The sequence below is a fragment of the Anguilla rostrata genome, chromosome 2, assembly GCF_018555375.3.
Source record: "Anguilla rostrata isolate EN2019 chromosome 2, ASM1855537v3, whole genome shotgun sequence".
Classification (NCBI taxonomy): Eukaryota; Metazoa; Chordata; class Actinopteri; order Anguilliformes; family Anguillidae; genus Anguilla; species Anguilla rostrata.
Window position 1 is genome coordinate 47,421,278 of NC_057934.1, and position 20,340 is coordinate 47,441,617.

The 20,340-nt window shown below is 46.6% G+C and overlaps 1 protein-coding gene across 2 annotated transcripts in view; it reads right to left on the reverse strand.

The window, feature by feature from the left end:
* prkcba (protein kinase C, beta a) overlaps nt 1-20,340 on the reverse strand; it is a 120,789-nt gene that overhangs the window by 60,883 nt on the left and 39,566 nt on the right. For both annotated transcript variants that reach the window (XM_064322655.1, XM_064322654.1), the window contains exons 3-5: nt 15,851-15,933; nt 3,406-3,517; nt 392-520 (exon numbers count right to left, since the gene is read on the reverse strand). In XM_064322655.1, coding sequence (XP_064178725.1) covers nt 392-520; nt 3,406-3,517; nt 15,851-15,933 — 324 coding nt within the window. The remainder of the gene's footprint in view (nt 1-391; nt 521-3,405; nt 3,518-15,850; nt 15,934-20,340) is intronic.

Consider the following 20,340-nt stretch of genomic DNA (forward strand, 5'->3'; position numbering starts at 1 on the left):
CTCTACCTGTTGAATAAGGTGTGTCTTTGTTAGGGTTGGAATGAAGTCCTAACAAGACCGCAGATTTCCAGAAAAAGGTTTGCTACCACTACACAACATTAATAAGTGAAGTTATTTGTACATTTCTGTTTACTAATTATCAGTATTGAGGTATGATTAGGCATTTTGGTTTCCTGATTGTACCGCTGCAATCGCTTGTCAGGAGTTAAAGGTCAAGGGAGAGAGAGAAAGAGAAAGAAGAGAGAAAGAGAGAGAGACAGAGAGGGAGAGAGAGAGAGAGAGAGAGAGAGAGAGAAAGAAAGACAGAGGACAGAGAGACAGAGAGAGACAGGGAGAGACAGGAAGAGAGAGGGTGTGTACAGGCAGTATCAGCGTGACGGAGGTGACTCACTGGAGACGGTCAGCACATTGCTGTTGATCGCAGCGCTGATTTGGATGCGGCCCCTCCGCTCGGTGTGGTCAGTCCCACAGAGGCTGGGCACGTTGGCCACGCAGCGCTTGTGGATGTTCATCATGCAGTCTGCGCACAGGGAGAGAGCAGATGCTCCATTAGCAGCACATCACAGCACTTCCACACCCAGGCATGCTACCAGAGCTATACAAACCAAACACAAAACACTAGCCAATCAAATCACAGACAAAATACTTACTGTACCACAGACAGGGACTCATTCACCCAGGCTTGGGAGGTGGAAACAGATCCTGACTAGTGAAGTTGGGACATCTTATAAGGGACTGGGCTGAAGAAATATCTTAGCTTCTCAATTGCCGTGGAAACTTTAAAAGGCACGCCACTTATTTCTGCAAAATGCTAGCAGCCCCACAGCCTGTGAGAATGGAGATGGAACCATTTGATGTTCAGGCACCAGGAGACTGCAGTCTCTTAATCATTCATGAGCAAGATGGAGGCACATAAGACAGGGAGTTGCAACTGATAGTCTGGGGATTGTCTGGGCTGGAGAAAAAAGAACAAAGCACACTGCAGTCCATCTCTCATCCCTGCAGAGTGTGCTGTACAATGTCCTTTCACTGAGGAAAGAGGAGCAATGAGAGGTCTCTCTATTGCTCTCGCTCTCTCACCCTGACACACACACGCACACACAAACACACACATGCTGTACACTCTCACACATAAATACACACTCCAGCACGCACCCATACAACACACACATTTTTGCAAACGTACAAACACACACGTACATACACACACAAACCTTCTTGAACAAACACTTGCATTCACACTCACAAGCAAACACAAACACAAAAATATCCAGATACATAAGTGCACGCATGCAAACGCATACGAATAGATCCAAAGATGCAAATGCCAAGACAACCATACAGGCACAAACAAACATTCAACCCCCCCAATCCCCCCAAGCACACATACACCCCCACAAAAGCACACATATCCAAATGCAGATGAAACAAGCAAATTTATATGGACACAGGGACATAGGCACACATACACATGGCCCAGCTCAACTTGCACTGAGAGACAAGTCTGGGCGATTTGATATGGACCGTGGACAGACATTTAAGGCCAGTTCTGTCTCAAATACACTGAGGAGAAATTCCATCCATCCAGGTAATTATAGCTCCCCATGGTGTCAGCAGCTATAACAAAGCTGTGTTCTGTTACAGGTATGAAGTGGGAAATGGAAAAATGGGAGGGGCTCTTCCAAATAATTCCTATGACTTTATTTACTTGGAAATGAACAAGAACAAAGCACGGCATTGCTCACAAAAAATATATTAAATAAATACCACAACAGAAAAAAACTCCACCTTAAGAGGATTTTTGAAATTTATGGAAATGAATTCGAAGGAACTGTTGATTTATGCTCCGGTTTAAGTATACATACCGTCAGCAGTTTCTCATTGAAATAATATCCTGATTCAAAGTTTTTTTATGAGGGTTGGGGTGTGTACTCTAAAATTCTCACAGCATTTACATCTCTATATTCTGGGTCATACTGGTATCTCACAAGTCTAAACTTGATAGAGTTTCGCTGGTTGGCTGTGCTGTGAAGTGTTTGATGACTGGCTGCAGGCCAGCACAAATATATACATTCTGCACTCCCTTCACAACATGTCATAGGTCAGATAAATGTTGCTCGTTATGGGAAACCTTTATGTCAAGTTTTGGGTCATCAGAAACATTAAAACCTCTTATAAATGATGAACGTGCCCTATGTTCTTCTCTGGGCCATGTGTAACAAACACTCATTTCTGGGGTAGGGGGAGATCTGTGTAAGCATTTAATCTCACAAAGTATTCGCTGGAATGCAGTTTGACTGAATGGAAATAACACAGACCTTATTATGGGGTTTTCCCTATTTTCACTTGTTTTGTTTTTCTGCTGAGCAGTTCTTTTGCAAACGTAAACTAAGAAACCATGAAATAACCTTAGTGACTATAATTGACAGTATAGAGCTCTGCTTTGGAATGCATTTGCATCCAGGTGAAGTTCCTACCTTAATCAATGGATTCAAAGTAAATCTTACAATACCATTTGATTTAAAGTAATACAAGTGAAATTATATCTGAAATTATAACTTAAATAATAATCAGATATCAGTAGAGCTAGAGGAAGGTGTGGGGTTCCCTCTCTGACTAGATGTACACGCTAATAATATGCAGTAGCATAAACTGCAATGAATGAGAGATATCTGGCTTTCTTTAGGCTGTATATTGCATTGGGCATGTTGGCAGACCTGCGGGGCCATTCACGATTCTATAGACACCCTTTTATGAGCAGCTTCCTCTGTGTGTTAGAGGCTACAAGATCTACAAGTAATACCATACTTAACCCAGAAGAGGGCGCCGCATAGTGCACTCATTAGGACACAATTTATTTCTAATTTTGAATCTGAAAACCCAAAGAACAGTGCCCCCTAGTCGGTATATTCTACAAAATATACTGACTAGGGGGTATATGCAATTTTCTTGCATTGTGTATTAAATAAAAGCAACATAATTACTCAGAAAAATATCCTGAGACATGTATTTCTTCTATTTGTCATTATACAGTTTCTGATATATAATTTGTAGAAATTGCACTGTATATTACTGATTTAACGAGTATGCACGCTTTCAAATTTTACTAATACTAGTGTCACCAATACCAGTAGAACTAATCTAAATATAAAGGTGTTACAAGCCAATGATAATGTACTACAGACTCCCAAAAGCACCAGAGCCATGCAGTATCAGTACAGACTTTAAAATGACAATCAGTACTGCACACTGGACATTAGATGTCACTATAAGGCAAGTTCTGAAACCTATATCGCTACCGTTAGCCTCAATTTCCTTAGTGTTGACAGCCGAGACACGTGTGACCTGTTCCTGGCAGTGTGGAGGTAACGGCGTTACGAGGTCAAGGTTAAAGGTCATACGTACGGTCACATTTCATGCCCTGGTGGATGAGGCCGTACAGCAGGGAGCCGCAGTGGTCGCAGAAGGTCGGGCTGGAGTACGTGTGCACCTTGAACTTGTGTTTACTCCGTGGGTCCTGCACGATAAAGCAAAAGGCACTGACCTCAACAGGGAAGCAATTAACACCGATAGCATTGCATAACATCACATCAATAACAACGAAACCCCTGATAGCATTACATCACCACAAACACTCCTCTGACAAAATAATCATGTGAGAACGTTGCATATCAGAAACAGACATGGTGTTGGATGAACCATCTCTGTAGGAGCCTGTGGTTCCGGCAGTTCCAACCACCAGTTTACTGTACATTCAGGCCTATGTGCACGCATTGCATCGCTTTCATCGAGAGCTTGCTTCCTGCCTAGCATGTATCCATTTTGAATGGGCTGTAAGCCAATGATGTCAGTCCACCCTTGTCTATTTGTGTCCTTCCAACACAGAGTTGTGAGCGACTTAATGCCACTACCCTACAGTTCAAAACATTGACGGTAAAAAATATTTTAATATCGCCATTTTACCAAAAAGAAAAAAGCGCTCCAAAGGATGCAAGAACAGACAGAGAGAGAGAGAAGAAAGGGGGAAAGAGGGTGGACACTAATGCACAGGCTACAAAAATAAACATTTTTAGTAAGTGCATAACTCTCAAATATGCAAATATAAGTGGTACAACAGCCCTTTGCTAATGTGGTACAGCTGGTTGCCTCACTACAACTAGAAAATTGTAATTAAATACCATTTGACAGCCTAGCCATCCTCACAGTATGCAACACAAAGTGAACAGAATTATTTTTATTTGTGTTATAGAAATAACACTGCATGTGATTAAACTTCACACACACAAATGCTGCCACAAAGGGAGATGACATGACCACCTCCTTTTATAAGTTCTTCAGCTTGTATGTGAACTTCTGTGATGAAAGTACCTACTGCTACGTCGCCGTAAAATGAATTTGCATGACACCACAATCCGAAATAGTGAACAACTGGAGCGTAACAGTGCAGAAATGAGAATATGAACCAATTAACGAGGGGAAGGAAAGCTGTCACCTGCAACATCTGGGCCACGAGCACTTTCGGGGTGGGGGAGGGTGGGGGGGGGGGGGTTGCACTAACACACAGTGAGGGCACAGCTGTTGTATCCGTGGCAGAGATAAACCTGAGGCGAATAATGAACGAACCAGGAAATATGCTTTTTTCATTCCTCCTCGCAAGGCAGCTTTTCAGCAGACAATACAGGCAGAATAATAGGCACCCCAAAAATAGCCAGGCCCCTGATCGACTGAAACGGGGGGGGGGGGGGGGGCGTTTCTGTCCAGCTGGTGGAGGTCATGCTTTTATTTATGTGAGCCGTGTGTACAGAGAGGAGCACCCGCCTTCAGGTCTGAGGTGAAGGAGGGAAGGTAACTGGAGGGGCCTTGGAGGGGGGAGAGTGTCTCCCACACACATCACTTTACGCCCTCCATTATACTCATCATTAATTTTGCGGTTCATAGCTTATTCATGTGGAGATTCTGATTTATGGCAGAATGCTTTTGAACACCAATGCACCCGAAGAATACACTCCATTAAAATGGTTGGCTAAATTACACAGAAGTTTGGCAGGCATGTGCTGGCAAGAGGCCCTTGGTCAAAGAGTCGTCCAAATAGAAAAAAAGCATGAATAATTAAACAAATGAGTGCATACACACACACACTTGCGCAGAGACAGACAGACAGACAGTCTCACACACACACAAACACACACACACACAGACATACAGACAGACAGACAGTCGGTCTCTCACACACACACACTTGAAGGAGAAGACTCCAAGGTCATTGCAGTGCATTACACAGCTTTTCTGCAGTGAAGGCTCGGAAGTACAGGAATGGGAGGAGAAGAGGAGTCTAAGAGAGTAGAGACTCGGTTGCCATGGTGCAGTGTGTGTGCGCTGTGCCCCTGCAGTGTCCCCTGGGAGAACGGTGCTGGTGCTGGTCCTGCCATCCCCAGCGTCACATGAAACTCTCACATTCCGCATGAAAAAATTCAGCCCCCAATACTTCACCTCCCAGGATTCCTGCACACCCAACAGCTGCGCATCAAAATGGAAATCCAATAACCAACACAACCTAACAGAACAAAAACAATCCCATTATGTAAATGCTGGAGGGGTCCTCTAGATGAAATGGATTGAATGACATTTTTGACAATTTAATTTGTAACCGGATGAAGCACTTAATCGCCTAAAAAGGGAAACCTAACGGGACTGAAAAAGAACAGGAAAATCAGGCTTGGGCTAAATTTCTCATATTGTCAGACTGCAAAGCCAGGCACTGTGGTAGGATGCCCCCTGTAAAGGCCGGAAAATGGACATGATGCCAACCCCTTGCGGGTGTTGGGGTTTGGGGTGGGGGGGTAGGGGGGTGGGTATACACTGTACATAGGGCTAGAAAACATATTTACATATACCTCTGCCTTATCCACAGTTTGACAAAGGTAGACATCCTTTTCATACTCTGCTCATTAATATGAACATAATTCTATGCAGGAAATACTGAATATCTGCCAGTAATCAAATACATACGAAAGTAAAGGACATGAAAAGGCGCTCAGGCTCTCCCATTGCACTGCAGCAGATTCCTCAGGCGGAGCATCACAGCAGGGAGATGGGCCAGCATTTCTCTATCAAGTGCTTATCTGAGGATCGGTGGAGGATATGATCAGTGCTTATATGGGAAAGGGCTTTTACGGTGCAGTATACAAACAAGGAATCGTTCCATGGAAAGTAATCCAAGCAGCCTGCGCAATTCGGGTTTGACTGAGTCACGCTGGGTTGGATTTGTGGGACAGCCCTCAAACCTGGGTGCCGAGTTTGGCGGGTGCTGGGCGTGGCGGTGCTCGTAGGCAGTGGGGACGTCTGTGACACTGTCACAGGGGTGTGGAGTGGGTGTGGCCATGACCAGACACCAGCTTAGCAGGGACAGGGCAGGAGAAGTTAAAAGGCCCACCAAGACAGAGCTCAAACACTGGCAAGCCACTCCCCTCAAAAGGTCACGCCCCATCAAAATTCACAATCCTGCATGCCACGTGTGCCTTTTTCTCTTGACTGCTGTGCCAGACCAGGGACATGACAAGAAAGGTTCGGTGCTATCTGTTCATTTTCATTCAATAGCCATAATGACTACAGCGAGGATGGTGGTGCCACTGTTTAAGACGAAGCTGCAGCCGTACTCAAAAGGGCACCAGCACCTCTGTTAAAAGAGGTTTGCCGTTGACTTGAGTCACACATGTGGTCACACATTCCACAGTTCTGCATTACACCAGACACCACACCACAGAGCAAGAGCACCCTCCGGTTCGTTTACTGCAGGCAGGCCACATCCTGCACTTAAAATCTGCTCTTCCTCCGAAGTGCAAGCATGGGTGACATCCTCAGAAACCGTGCCACACAGCAAACCTTCAGCCTTAACTCTTCCAATCCAAACGGACACCAGGGAATCTGCGGATGCCAGGCTCTCTGTCTGAGCAAGCGAACGCGTCGCCAGGCGAAGCGGCGCTGCAGGCGAAGGCTTTTCAGTGAGTTCAGAGGCTGAATTTCATAAGAACCCGCTGGTATTCACAGCGTGTTTGTTCATACCATGGAAAGGCAACAGGAAATGCATGGCTGCATCTGTAAGACGTTGCCATAGTGGAAACCACATCAGACGACTGTGTTTGTCGTGTGCGTGTGTGAGTGCTATGCGTGTATGTCTGTTGTGTGTTATGTTTGTGTCTGTGTTTATAACTCTGGTGTTTAAAGAAAAGAGTGGTTACAGCTTGTATTTGCTGAAGGCTCACAGTGTGGGAGCTTTTGAGTGATTAGACCTGCCTCCCCAATCTCCGTAACGAGCAGACAAGGAGGAAGTACTGCTGACCGGACGCAGCTGCTGCTACCTGCTCATTTGCATAAAAGTGACATTTTTAGCACAGCAGATTGACCTGCTCTCTGTCAGAAAGAAGCGAAGCCATACCTTCATAGCATGCTCGAGTAGAGCCATGCTCATCTGTCGGAAACGTGCTAATGACTTCACACATCGATGGCTCTGATTTGGCGCCATCCATTTTCATCCTGTGTCTACATGAAGTCTCCTTTCCAGAGTCTGATTCAAATAACATCACATAACGCAGCACCTGTGAGGGTCTTAACTGATGCTCGCCATGATTGCTGCCTAACAAATTATTGGCAGAGTGAGTTAAAAATGTGAAAATAATATGACGTTAAATTATTATGGATCTATTTATGTCATTTGCAGACATCATTATGCCAGTCACTTTGCCTAGATTTCACACTCTCCACTTATAGTGCTGGACACATTGAGGAAATTCAGGTTGGGGGCCCCAGGGGCTAAGCAATAGTAACTCAGATTCAAACCAGACATCTTCTGGCTCAAAGGCTCAAACAACTATTCTACATGTTCCCCAAATTAATATAAGGAAAAACAACAGTGACCGACATGGTCAAAGCGATAGCTTAAGGACCAAGCAACAAATTAACTGATAGCGCACCTGAAATCCAGTCACCTTGTCCAATCCTTCACAGATCCGGTTTTCAACACTTCTTAATACTGCTAATCCTTTGAAATGCGCGCTCAAAATCATGCTAATGGGCTGAGAGTTACAGGGGGCGAGTTTCACATTACTTTGCTGGAAGTATGCGTTTAATGAGACCATTCTTCATTCAGAAACTGACTCAAGTTTGTCTGTCTTTTTCCCAGCTACTGTAACACTTTATAAGTAGTGGGGCTTTCGATGCATTGCAGTATCATCCAGAAATTAAGATGAGAGTAAACATCAAGCCAGGTGAGTAAACTCCTCTATACATGAGTGGTGGCCTCTTGAAGAGCAGAACCTTAGATTCTAAACATAGAAAAATATAGGGAGATGCCGCGTCTCGCTGATAGCGACAGTAAAGCCGGACCGACCACACTCGCCGTCACGCACAGCCGCCGCACAAGTCCACGTAATTTCAAGCCAGGACAAAATGCTGGCAGTCACCAGTTGCACGCTCACCAAGATCATCGTTTCACAGAATAAATGTCACGGGGCCCGTAGGGCTGCAGAGGTATATCTGAAGTCTGACAGTGGTCAGATGTATCTGCCGATATTCAATGAACATACTGCAACTACCCCAAACTGCTCAGAGCCAACAGAGGACAGGCCACATTCACTTACATATTTCCCTCCACACGGGTGACTAGATCTATTTTATTACAGTTTGCAACGGCACAAGGAATGAAAATGCAATGCATATTCATATAAGCACCCCCAGGAGACATCAAACGAGGAACATAATGAGGTGCAAGTGTACTCCAATGGGTTAGCAAGCATTGCTAAAGCTATAAATATGTAGAATGAACTACGGTGCTGGCAGACCTCTTATTAATCATTAGAATATTACATATATTTGCAAATGCCCTTGTCCAGGGTGAATTACACTGCTTTCAGCATAACTCATTGGCATAATTTTTTCTTCTTCACCACCTACGGTATATATTTAAGCAAAAGCACTTCTTTGTGGGAGACGGCTGGGCTGTGCTTAGAATTTGAGAGAATACTGAGTCGCTCTTAATGTGGTCGACATTCAAACCAGAATTCCAATATAAATGCAAAAGAAATGTTTTCCAGACCTGCGTTCAAGGACGTTAAATAGGGTGTGAAGCTCTGTGGTGATTATTCGTCAACAGAACAGTAGGGGAATTACTCAGTATTCTGTGGATATTAGGGCACGTGTCGCATACTGAGAGGGGTGGAAGGGGAAGTGGATGTGGTGAGCACCAATTCACCTGTGGTGCCATTGCTGCCTTGCACACGTTTATCTCATCTTTTGCCGTTTAGCAGCTAGAAATGGCTTCAATGAAAAACAGAGATCAAATATACAGAGCATGGCAATGGCAATCAACAGCCAGAGGGGAAGGAGGCATTCAACCAACCAGAACATCAAATAAAACTGAGCTTTTCTTCCTTTCCATTCTACAACTTTATTTCCTATTTTAAACAACTAAAAATAACCCAAGAGTGATAAACTACTATTTTGTCTTCAATAAAAATTAAGCTTTAATTAAAAAAAGTCCACTTTACTATCAATGCATGTTCTGCAGTTAGTTGTTTTGCTGTGCCGCAGTACTGCGAAGGCTGATGCTTTTCCAGAACTCTTGGTCAGCGGGGGGGGGGGGGGTTGGTGGTGGTAGAGGCTGCGGTCATGACGATGCCATCAATTTCTCCTCCAGTTCGACAACACGCGCGTGCTCGGAACCGTCCAGCCCTGGATACCGTTCTCTGCAGAACTAACGCATTCTGACAACCCGTGATGTTGAGTGGGTCTGCAGAAATGGTAAATAACTGAGTTGGCAGGCAACGGCTATGAAGGAAAACTCTTACGTAGACAGAGCAGCTATATTTACATATAATATAAATAGGCTGCAGAAAAAAGTGGGAAGGCTGTGCATTCGGGCTTATGCACATTATCATCGCAGACACACTGCCCATGACAGGCCCAACGACCGATGATTTACTTCATCACGCTACTGTTGCTTGAATGGATATGTCTGAGAACACCACGGAGGGCCCTGTTCTTATTAAATCAGTCCGTCATGAGTGATGAGAAGCAGTGTAACGACATCATATTTATAGTGTCACCCACTCATAACCTTGCGCGCACGCATGAGTGGGCCGTAGCCATGGTTTTAGTGACGAGGGAAAGAGAGGCAGGGGACAGGGCACTGATTAACGTAACAAACAAGCTGAAGGGGTTAATTATAGGGTGGTTGGGGGGTGCCTGGGACTGCGAGACAGGCCAGTCCTTGGATTTTCCCTTGCCTTTGTGTTGCAGGAGCACAGTGTGGATTCATAGGTGCAGGGGAGCGGGAACAGGGCCTACAGAAACAGAAAGAGCACCCTGTGGTCCGGGTGGCAGGTCGGGCCAGGTGCCAGAGACTCCTTGGACAGAAATGGGCCATCTGCATTATTATTCCCCTGCCGTTCCTGAACCCCGGCGCTGGGGAATGCTGTTTCCTGGGGGAGGTGACAGAGGACTCCTCTAGCCTGTCACTCACTCGGCAGACCCACCCCCCAACCCCCTACCCCCTACCCTCTACCCTCTACCCCCTGCGGCCGGGTCTGGGGTGAGTGTCAGATGCTAACTGAAAGGCTCCTGTGAGAAGCTCTGGGGCCCTCCTGTGGCCTCGCTGCTGAACACGTCAGGCCCGGTTTGTGTTGGGGAAACAGGAATATGTAATCACAGCTGGGGGGCACAGGAGCCCACAAGCACAAGTAAAACCTGTTCTGGCAACAAATGCAACAAATACAAAAACAACAGCAGTAGCAGCAGCAGCAGCAAATCACGCACTCAAGAGCAGAGGAAGTCAAATGAAAATAAACAGAGAAAGAGAGAGAGCAGAGAGAGAGAGAGAGCGAGAGAGAGGCAGAGAGGGAAATTGAGCATAAAAAGGGAGAAAAGAAAGAGCGAGAGAAAAATAAATAGAGTGGGGGGAGAGAGAGAGAGAGAGAGAGAGAGAGAGAGAGAGTCAGAGCAGTCCAACACCGCCCAAGAAGAATATTTGACTAGAGGCTTTTTCACCGTGTGAAAGCTGAGGGTTTCGGCAGGTCAGGTTCTTCTCCTAAAGCAGTGCACATGCACAGATTCCCATGTTCACACATACCACACAAGCACATACGTGCACAGACACGGGCAGTCAGACAGTCTTTATCTGCAGTGCAACTACGGTTCCAGTCCGCAGGCTGCCACCCCTCCTGCCAGCACAGCCGAGTGTGCTGCCTTCAGCGCTAATCCCTCAGATCTCCTCTTCAGCCTCACAGGAAGGAAAACAAGCTCATTTAGCATTGCTGTGTTGCACAATCTACCGCGCTTTTCAAAATCCCTGCTTTGAAAACAAATACAGGGGCTGCAAGGCACAATGCTCTTAAAGGCATGCTCTGAAATGGCTTCTTGTGAACCTTTATCACCTTATAGAGACACGATGAGGCCACAGGAGGCACTGAACCAACTTTTTAGTTGTTCATTTAGGAGCCATTTAGAATACACAAAACTGGATGAAAACCTTAGACAAGCATGAAAAATGGTAAAACATGGACAGACGCACATGTTACATTAGACACACACCTCAGCAACACAAGGCACGTACAAGAAATATACTGCACATAAAACACCCACTAACATAACAATGCAGTATTCATGTATTGCTGCGATATACATCTAATGTGGCTGTATGTATGTCTGACTTTCTGTAGACCAGTCAGACAGGAAAAACTGTTCAGTGACACCAGCATACTCAGCAGCCCTCTGCATTGGGTGTCTGAAGGAAAGGGTGAGATCACACAGCCAGCACAATACTGGCCATGGCACAGGAAATAATCATCTGAAAGACTCAAGGCTACAGAGTCAAACCAAGTTATGGAGATGTATATCCATGGCCAAGAATTTAAATCCTCATTCAATCCAAACGCAGTACATTCTTTTCGTTCAATGCCCTGGAAGATACAGAGTTTTACAAAACCGGTGTAATCTAGTTGTAGGATTGATAACAACGAATAATAATCTTCCCTGAATAAAAGTAAAATTATAATTCACCATTTAGCAGAAAAAACTGAGATGTGGACTGAAATGAACTGAACCACAATCAATTTAAAACACCAGCAAAAGGGCATAATCTAAGAATTTGGGAATAAAAGAGCAGCCCCACAACATACGCACAGAAGGACCAGGAGAACTGTTCTGATGAATTCTATGATGAGGGCTTGGGATCACTTTAATTTTAAATCGCCTGTGAGAAAAGAGCTTAGGCAATAAATGTGAGGGAAATGAATTAGTCATTTTACTGGCGAAGTTTTAATTGGACCATACTGCTTTTCAAGTCAGGAATGCTCCCTCTCCATCAAGCGCTATCTCTAAGAAGATCATTTGATTTTCGCAGGTACATTCTAATGAGGCACTGAATATATAGCACAGCATCTCGAGTTTAAGTTGTAGCCATCCCTGACGTGTGGAAGTGTCAGTGCAGAAATGCATGAGCCCTAGATAAAAGTCCCATTGTAGATTCCCATTGTTGACAAGTAGCCAAAGTGGAGAAAACCAGATTTCTCCTCCCCTTAAAACTAGAATCTGTATTGGACATGATTGAGTGGATTTGAAAAGGCTGTCCTTTACATGCTAAGCATTATGCCTTAAATTACCTCACACTACTTCCTCGAAGCACTGAACATAAAACTTAAACACCTCCACAATGCTCAACAGTAAATCCTCAAAAATATATGGACTGAACAAAGCAGCCTTCATCCATGCAAAATACAGCGGCCTACTTTAAAAGCCTTACAATACCGGCTCACAGCATTTCAGTCCTACACAGGCAGACTTGTACTTCATCTGGAAGTTTGGCCCACTACAACATAGATAAACAAATTCTTAAAAGCCTGCATCCACAAATAAACAGGAAAATAATGTGTGTGTGCAGCTTATCAATGCTTTTCAGAACACGAGGCTAACACAGGGTAAGACTTCCCCTTTCTTTAGTGTAACTGTATCCTGCAATGAGATCAGTTAGGCAACCCATGCTAGCAAGTCAGCTTCAATCCACTCAGACACAAGCCAGATGATGTAAAATAACCATTAAACGTGTACAGGAGGGTCTTACAACCCAGGTACAGTACACAATGTGGTATTGTGGGAATATAAGCTGATAGCTCCGTTTTTTGTGTGTGTGTGTGAGCTGGCTTTTTTTCAGCAACAGCAAAAGAACTACCGGCTTGGCTTATCCCTGGCTCTACCTCCAACTTTCATTTTCATTTCAATGAGCCAACAATGCAAATCATGCAGATACACATCCTGAAATCCCGGCACTCTGACACTGTGGCACAGCAATCCTTCAGCGCTTCTAAACAAGTCTGCTCCAAAAGAGCCCAAGCAGTTCTCTCAAGATCCACTGGGTCTGAAAGACTGCATTTGAGATTGAGCAGTTCAGACTGGCGGTCCTTCGATGCATCTCCAACGCCCAGAGTCTTTTGAAGCAAACCAGCCCATTTACATTTCACACAATAGGCCTATTCAAGGTGCAAAAGGCTAAGATTCATTTTGCAAAGGAAATCGTCTCGAATTAGACTCTTATCAAAACCGCTGTCCTCACCAGGTTTTAATAGAATTCAATTTACTAGTGACCAATTAGAATCAGGCCAACGTGTCGAATTAGCAAGAGAAAAATCTTCCTTTCATGTAACACAAGAAGGATGAAAGGACGCATTTCTGTTTTGATTATTAAATGCGTCCGTTGCAGCACATGGAAAATGCGCAGTGGAGAATATCAAAAGGGGTCATTTGAATAGATACAGCCCCAGTGGGGACAGATAGCAACAGCCCAGCCAGGTGCACACGCTGCGGTGGAATTGGAAAGCACCAAGTCGGGCTTTCTTTCATTCAGAGGGCCTGCCAGCGAGCAGCCCCCCCAACACTCCCCAACCCTCCCCACACCCCCTACCCACCAGCCACTGCAGTACAGCCACCTCTTTGTATGCACGAGTCTTGGATTATTGGTATCAGCATGGATCATTTAGCACGGTTTAATCAGTGGCCAGCAAATAAATATTTAACCGGCTCATTCACTGGATCTCCTCCAGTCGACCGTCGCTGCACCCCCCCTCAGCCCCCTCGATATGGGCATAGTTTTCATGTGATTAAAACCCCTGGGACCTTGAACCCCAATTACTGACAAACACACTGACCCAAATAAGCGTTCAGTGCATCTGGGCAAGCGATGAACATACTGTAGCAAATAACTGCTGAAGCCTGTGCACAGTGCGTTCTCCCTGAGGAAGCCAGGCTGCCAAACGGGAGGGGATGGGGTTGGGGGGGGGGTCTGCAGGGCACAAAGTCTCCTCCTGTGAAAGGACAGGAAGAGGAGCAGCAGCTGCAGGAGCGACTGGACCCCTGGACACGCGGGCGGAGGTACCCCGTCCCCTGCGCGGTTGTGACGAGCGATAATGGAAAAGCGGGAGACCGGGGGGCATTATCTTCGGGGAGCAGAATCAGGGAGGCACTAAAAAACTACAAAAGCCACGTCAATAACGCGGCTGCCCCTGCTTTCTGTCACCTTATCTGCGCCGCGGACGCCCAGCTGCTCCGGCCAATCTCCCCGGGAGAGGCTGGAAACGGCAAGCCGCAGGTCACCCCAGAACAATGCGGCCCCGGCCCCTGTTCCCAGGCCAACCCGCTGAGTGACAGCATTAAGGATTCCTCACAGCATTGATTGCTGCGCCCTGCTTCATTACCGTGCTCATCTGCTCGCAGTTCTGCGCTGTGAATACCTGCAGGCCAGCGTCCAGGAGAACGCATGACTACACCAGTGAGTAAGACGTGCTCATAGGTCATCCGGCCACAGAAGGGCAGCTCTCCGCTCATCTACCAGCAAACAGCCTCACGGGCACAGATTAATAAACATGGCAGTAAATTCCCTGGCTTTGTTGCCGTGGCAGAGTGAGTACTGGGCGATGAGCGAAATTTCATCAGAATGGAGGAGAGAGCCTTCTGCTGGTGGTGAGTTTGCAAAAGGACAGAGTATGTTCAAGCAGGAATGAAATAGCACATCAATGATGATATACATGTACTGTACAGCTACTGCAGAAAGGCCCAAAGCACCAGGCATTAATGGGTAAAACACGTAAACACTGAGCCTCGCATGGCAGGCTGTAAGTCCACTGAGCCGGTGGACTGCAGCCTGGCTAAAGACGCAATGTTCTGTAAATTTCCACACTGCTCTCCACTCCAGGGCTGCCTCCGCTCTGCTGACTGAGGTCTCCTCTGCTGCAGGTAACAGAACAGGCCCTCACAGGAGAGAGAGAGAGAGAGCTGCTTTGTAACCCTGTGTGGGTGCTTCCTGAGGCTCCACCACGTTTCCCACACAATTCAGCACACCTTCACCCCAGCAGCCTTCAGCAGGCGGAGACACGGCGTCTCTCCTGCAGGCATGGGAATGGTGTTATCCCAGCAGCAGGCTTCCTGGCAGGACACACATCCCACAGGAGCCGCCGATCCGTAATCTGGAACCGATTACACATGACATGGGAGCCAGGGCAGGGCGACAGGGACACGCCTGGCCGGGAGAGGAGTGGGTGGCAGAGGGAGGGGGGGGGGGAGGGGGGGAGCGCCGCTCCTATCCTGGCATTACACAGCGGGAGGTGGGAGGGCACGGCGCGGAACGCCACTCAGGGCGAATTTCGTTCCAGCGCCTCGCCGACTGTGCGACGGCTAGCCCCCGGTTTCCTTTCAGTGTTGTTTCGGTGTTTGGGCACGTGACCCGGGTCAGGCATTAAACACACAATGGCTGCTCAGCGGGGGGGCGCTGCAGCAGCCCACGCTCAGAGGAAGGCGGCGCTCTACTCACGTCTGAGGCGGGACCCTTATCAGCGCCGGGACAGGAGAAGGTGACGAATTCATGGCAGCGCTTGTGCACCACGAAGCAGCAGACTGTGGAGAGAAGAGGGGAGAGGAGGGGAGAGCCGCCCATTAATCAATGCCAGCTCCTCGCCCGGATCAGCGCGTTCCCAGAGCGCGGTGCGCCACCGACCCGTCGCAGCAGAGCGGGGACCAATCAGCGCGCACCGAGTAATAACAGCAATTATCCAGACCGACAGCGCAGAATGCCATTCACACAAAGCCTGAAATCTGAGCATGAATTATGGCAGAGGACCCGAGTGTCAGAGTAAGATCCTGATCTATGCAGCAGTGACACGATGGAAAACGTTTCATTTAGACCCCCCCCACCCCCCCCACCCCACCCACATCATTGAATGACTCGTTCTTTGATACTGAAGGCTGGGCACAAGGGGAGTTTGTGTCTGCAACAATATTACATGAAATCCAATGCACTTCCAGCTCGATATGATCAAAACAAAGAATACAAAAGTGATGCTTTAAAAATTCATGTCTAACCAACAGACAGCGATGCAAATCCTTCTGTTCTACAGCCTCCAACAAAACAATGCCAACCTACGTCTGTAGCATTGAGAATAACCTGCCGCTGTCTGGAATCGACAGAAATCTGTAAAGCAATAGGATTAGATGAAGAAATCGACACATCCCACTCCGGATTAAAGTGTCTCCTTGGACAGAATAATAATGGGAGTCTGTGTGCTTGCCCTCGGCACGCTCAGCGCCTACAGTGCTAACGCTCTTGCCCTCCAACATTGTCCACACCAACGCAGAACCACCCACGCACCGCACTGATACTACAGCACACGAGTGCGGGCAGCTGAGAGAGGCAGAAAGATACAGAGACAGGACAGAGGGAGAGCAAGAGGGGAGGGGAGAGCAGAAAGATACAGAGACAGGACAGAGAGAGAGTGAGAGAGAGCAAGAGGGGAGGGGAGAGAGAGAGCTGAAAAAAGCTGAGACAGACACAGAAAGGGGAGTATGGAAAAGGGAAGGTAGATAAAAAAGACTTCTAATGAGGCTAAGTCTGTTTTCTTTTGACTCTCAGTTCTTAGACCTCTTTATTAGCAACAGAAACTAGAGCAATCATTAACCTTAAAAAATTTAGACCTCAAAAATAACACTCCACCTTTTGATCTTACTTGCTTTTCACCTTCCACAAAATTAAAGCCTTTTGGGCTCAGGCAAGTTGTGGACAAAAGTGTAGCTAAATAAGAGCACTGACAACACAATGCTGAAAATCAAGCAATTTATCAGATGCTGATCTGATGAGCTGAACAGCTGATGAGAAATATATTTTGGCTGACCTATGGCAGCCTTCGTTTGAAAGAACTTGCTGGATTCATCAACGGTACTTTTGTCTTCAAGAGAATTACAGCCTTCATGAGGTAAGGCTTCCAAGAAACACTCCGCACATTTTAATCTGCCCAAGTACCACAAGGGGAGAGGCCTTTTACTGCAAGCTTCACACCCCATTAGCGAGGAGTGCCCAACTGTGCTGACTTCATCTTTGCTAGGTCTGCCAGTAAAAAAAGGAAGAGACTTTAATTAAAAATGTTAATTTCAAATCATCAACCTCTGATAGTTGTCTTGCCTTGCTTTCAGCTCCTTCTCCAGAAGTTCTCAGCATTTCTGACAACCATGCAGAGTTACCTCTCTGTTACCTGAGCTTCCTCTGAAATTGTATCACTGCTATTTAGTGCGCCCTTGAATGAGAGCCAAATATCTACAAGGTCAATTATACCTACCAATTAATTTGGTACAATTTTCTGTTTGTTGATTTTAAAATCAGCCTGGGTAAGTAATCTTGCAATATCATTTTACATAAAAAGGTGCTTTCAGATTTGCCCTGTGGACTGATGAGCTTCCATGATGATCAGTTGGCGCATTCATGTATCCAGCTTGTTGATATGTATAAACAGCCCGCAGAGCTGTAACCTGTCAAGCCTGGTCACAAAATGGCCTCAAAATGAGCTCAATATGCGTAAAGTCAGGACTATTCTGGCAAATTCAGCCTCAGCAAATATTCACTTTTATTTTTATTTTTTTAATGGTCACTGGATTTTTCCACTTCTGCTCACCCAAGCTTTCTTTAGGCCTTTTTCACTCTTGCTGTCTGCACAAGGACAGAACTAATACAGAACATAATCTCACTGTCAGAGCAGGCCTTCACTTTAATGACCTTGAGTCTAATGCACATTTACCTCGCTCCTGTAATGGAATTTCTGCGGGGCATAAAACCCTCGGCACTCCGTTTCCGGAATTCCACGAGGCCTGACACGGAAAGCCCTCTGACGCGGGGAGCGGCGGTTCTGCACTGTGGCTCGCTTAAGGGCGCTAGCGCGGCGTGCGGAACAATCACAAATCAGACCGCGCAGCCAATCGGGTCCGCGGCCGAATGATGCAACGCCCGCCGGTGCCTCGCTCGCTAATCCTGCCCATTTTCATCACGCTCATTCAGGCCAGAGCGACGTATCCGTCTGACAGAATGACTGAGGTTCGAAAACGAGCCCTGCATGCAGCATTTCTCCTCTCGGAAAGAGCTGAGCACGCACTCTGCGCGTGTAAGGAACGGGGCCATGCACCATATTGCCTCTCGAGGTAATTGAATGCAGCATTATGCGCGGGTCCGTAAGTGGTCTTGGGTCTTATTAATTTAATTAAAGTGGTGATTGCTCGTTGGCATCTAAACTGTACCATGATTCATCTTCCATTCATGCTTGGGAAGCACGGCTCAATCTGAATAAAGTGATGGAGGCAGCAGCAGGGGAGCTCTGCTTCACCCCAATTCTAATTAATTTAGGCCCAGTAAGTCACGTGGACAATTCCCCAGTTAGCTTGTCAACGCTAATACATAACACAGAAGCACTTAATGCCCCACTTCCAGTTTAATAACTTGCATCATCGGTGGCAGTGATCAATGAGGGTGAGCACGTAAGAAAGTGGTGAGATGGAAATGCTGCAGTGAAAACGAATGCTAAACCCACACCAGGACCAGGTCAAAGAGCGTTCCTGAAACGGGGTTGGCGCTGTAGCGACAGGACGCGGGCCAGTCGCGCGGCTTCGCCCCGCCGCGTTCGTAGCCACCAGGCTGGACCGCGCGGAGAGGGGAAGGGACCGGACTTCACGAAAGGTCAGCGTGGGTGGCAGGCTCACGCTGCAGCCCGATCGCAGCAAGACGGCTCCCCCACTTCATTATTCAGCGCTTCATTAAATATACATGCATTTAACAGCTCACCGGCTGCTGGCGGAGCCTCCACCAACTCCACGGGAGCGGTGGGCAGACACGCTGCAGGAACCAGCTGCAATGACTCATCTGAACACTGCATCTCCAATTCTATTTTAAAATGTCCTCTATTAGCTAAATGAATACCTGTTCTTGCTTTCTTTCTCCTTTGGCAAGAAATACAAGAGAAAAAAAACTTTTTTTTTTTTGATATGGGCAATTGCAAAGTTATTGCCCATAAGTTTCATAATGAATGGGACAATACATATGTTTCCTTGGTTGGCTCTGCACTCCGCAATTTTAGATTTTAGCGATCAAACAATTCACATGCGCTTAAAGTGCACAATCTCAGTTTGCATTAAATGGTATTTCTTCATACGTTTTGGTTTCACCATGTAGGAATTTTTTTCAGCACTTTTTATACAGTATACCCATTTCAGGGCACCATACGTTTGGGACAAACGGCTTCACAGGCGTTCCTGATTAGTCAGGTGCGTTCAATTGCAGGAATAAGAGAGCTTTCAGCATCTAGTCTTGATTCTTTTTAAAAATTTACTTCTGATTATTCCCTGTTTTTCTCCCAATTTAGTGGCCAACTGTATCCTAGAACTATTCAATTCCCCATGTGCGCTCCAAATCCGCCGCTACACAACCCCATCGGTCAGCAGTAGGAAGGAGGTTGCCACATCTCCAAGACACGATTGCAGCACTACACAGGGCCACTTTATATGCGATTAATCTCCCCACTGTGACCGTCCCACCCTCTCTTGGAGCGGCCATCCAATTTGCCGCACCCTCAATGCACCGGCCACATTCGGATCTGGCAGGACCTTTGCAGTCAGTGCAACTGCATGGACTCCAAAGCCAATTGTTCGACTGCTGCACCACCGCAGCACTTATAGTATTTATTTGAGGCTTTTGATTGCCTTTGGAGTCCATCATTGGCTTTTGCCAATATGAGGACCAGAGTTAAATGGTAAATAGACTGCATTTATATAGCGCTTTTTATCCAAAGCGCTTTACAATTGATGCCCCATCCTCCCTCACTTCACCCAATCACACCACACTCACACTCACACTCACTCACCTACAATCCACTCACACTCACACTCACACACCAACGGTGAAAGTCTGCCATGCAAGGTACCAATCAGCTCGTTGGGAGCAATTAGGGGTTAGCTGTCTTGCTCAGGGACACTTTGACATGCCCAGGGCGG